Source organism: Aplysia californica, unplaced genomic scaffold, assembly GCF_000002075.1.
Source record: "Aplysia californica isolate F4 #8 unplaced genomic scaffold, AplCal3.0 scaffold00133, whole genome shotgun sequence".
NCBI classification, from domain to species: Eukaryota; Metazoa; Mollusca; class Gastropoda; order Aplysiida; family Aplysiidae; genus Aplysia; species Aplysia californica.
This window is the reverse complement of record NW_004797403.1, coordinates 299,956-301,489: the sequence shown is the minus strand read 5'-3', so window position 1 is coordinate 301,489 and position 1,534 is coordinate 299,956. Positions and strand designations below refer to the sequence as shown.

At 44.8% G+C, this 1,534-nt stretch overlaps 1 protein-coding gene across 1 annotated transcript in view; it reads right to left on the bottom strand.

The window, feature by feature from the left end:
* Window positions 1-1,534, bottom strand: part of LOC101854493 (glioma pathogenesis-related protein 1-like) — a 15,434-nt gene that overhangs the window by 7,589 nt on the left and 6,311 nt on the right. Inside the window, exon 2 of the mRNA XM_005096628.3 lies at window positions 122-245. Within this exon, the coding sequence (XP_005096685.1) occupies window positions 122-245 (124 nt within the window). The remainder of the gene's footprint in view (window positions 1-121; window positions 246-1,534) is intronic.

The following is a 1,534-nucleotide window of genomic DNA, read 5'->3' as shown; positions in this document are numbered from 1 at the left end:
CCAACGTGCTACTCCCAAAAAAACCGTTGACAAATAAAGATTATAATCAAACCAGCAACAACAAACATTAACAAAATAAAAAACACAACTAGATACGTTGTTTGTTTTCTTGAGTGCTCACCCCAAATGAACATGAGGTTCTCCCCCATACCGACCCAGGGGTCAAGGTCACGGGTGAGTCTGTGGCGTCCGCCGCAGCCGTCTGCCCATTCCTGGGAGTAGTTAGCGATGGCCTCGTCCCAGATCTGTGGAAGGTGCAAGTACATGTAAGTGTATGGGTTTAACGCCCCTATCAACACTTTTAGGTTATTTATGGTGAGGAGGGACCACCGAATTTAAGCGGTCAGTCCCCTATAGGACCGAACCAAATGAACTGAGAGCCTTTCTTCGGTAAGTGTTTTACGGCGCTCGCAACTGCATAAGGTCATGCGAACGCGCGGGACACGTTACACTTTTTCATTAGGTAGGAAATGTTGAATTTTGCCAAGGTGGCGGCCGAGCCTACTCTTATCGATTTTAAACCACCAAGGGATCTTTAACATGCGCAACTTGCACACAGGTCCTGTGAGATTTTTTGCCCTTGTCTGAGAGAGTCAGGTGTAGATCTTTCCTACCAGAAGATCAGGGGTGTGGCTGAAAGACAGCAGTAAGAAGGAGCCAAAGAGTAGCAGTAGAAAAGCTGCAGAAAGAGTCAGGAGCCCAGAGGAGGGGGCAAAGGAGGCGAGGGGGTGGGGGCCGAAAGTGGAGACAAAAGCAGACGACAGAATATTGCTGGAGAGCAGGAAAGGAGGTGAAAGGAGACAATATTAGAGAAGAAAATTTTTCGGACGCTACCCGAATTCGAACCCGGGACCTTTGAATGAGAGGCCAACACTTTAACTTCTAGGCCACGAGAACCCTCCGTAGAGCTGAGGTTTTACGGCGCTCGCAACTGTATAAGGTCATATGAGCGCCAAGGGGTGGGTGTCAACAGAGTAGTCCTTACATGGAGGAATCAGACTTACTCTGCTCACCTCTCTAGCTTCAACAGCACAAAGTCTGCTTCGACTATCAAAGTACCCCGGAAAGGCTAGATTTAGATCTATTTGTGAATCTTAGATCGAGATCAAGAATCATTAAAGTAATCTTGAAAGTGGATTTTTCATGCTGTGAATAGATCTAGAAATCTAGGCCATCTGTGACGCCTGTCGGTTGTTAAAAATGTGAATTTCTAAACTTAGATCTATCTATGGGCCTAGGCTCCTTCTTTCAATTATTGGCCTGTGTCTTTATAATCCTTCGAGATCTAGACTAGATCTAGAATCTAGATTAGGTTCTTCTTGGAAGCAACAATTGGCATGTAGGCCTAACTCTTTTTTTAAAAGCTGATTGAGCTGGAACTTTAGGAGAAAATGCCACCCCTTCGAAGAGGGGGAAGAAGTCTCACCCCTAGAAGTAGTCAAAAGGTGGTGCTATATGGATAAATTCAAGGTAAAATATTTATGTTTTGTTTCTTTCCAGTTTTCAGTCTTTTTTCTCTTCTTAACTTTCCTAT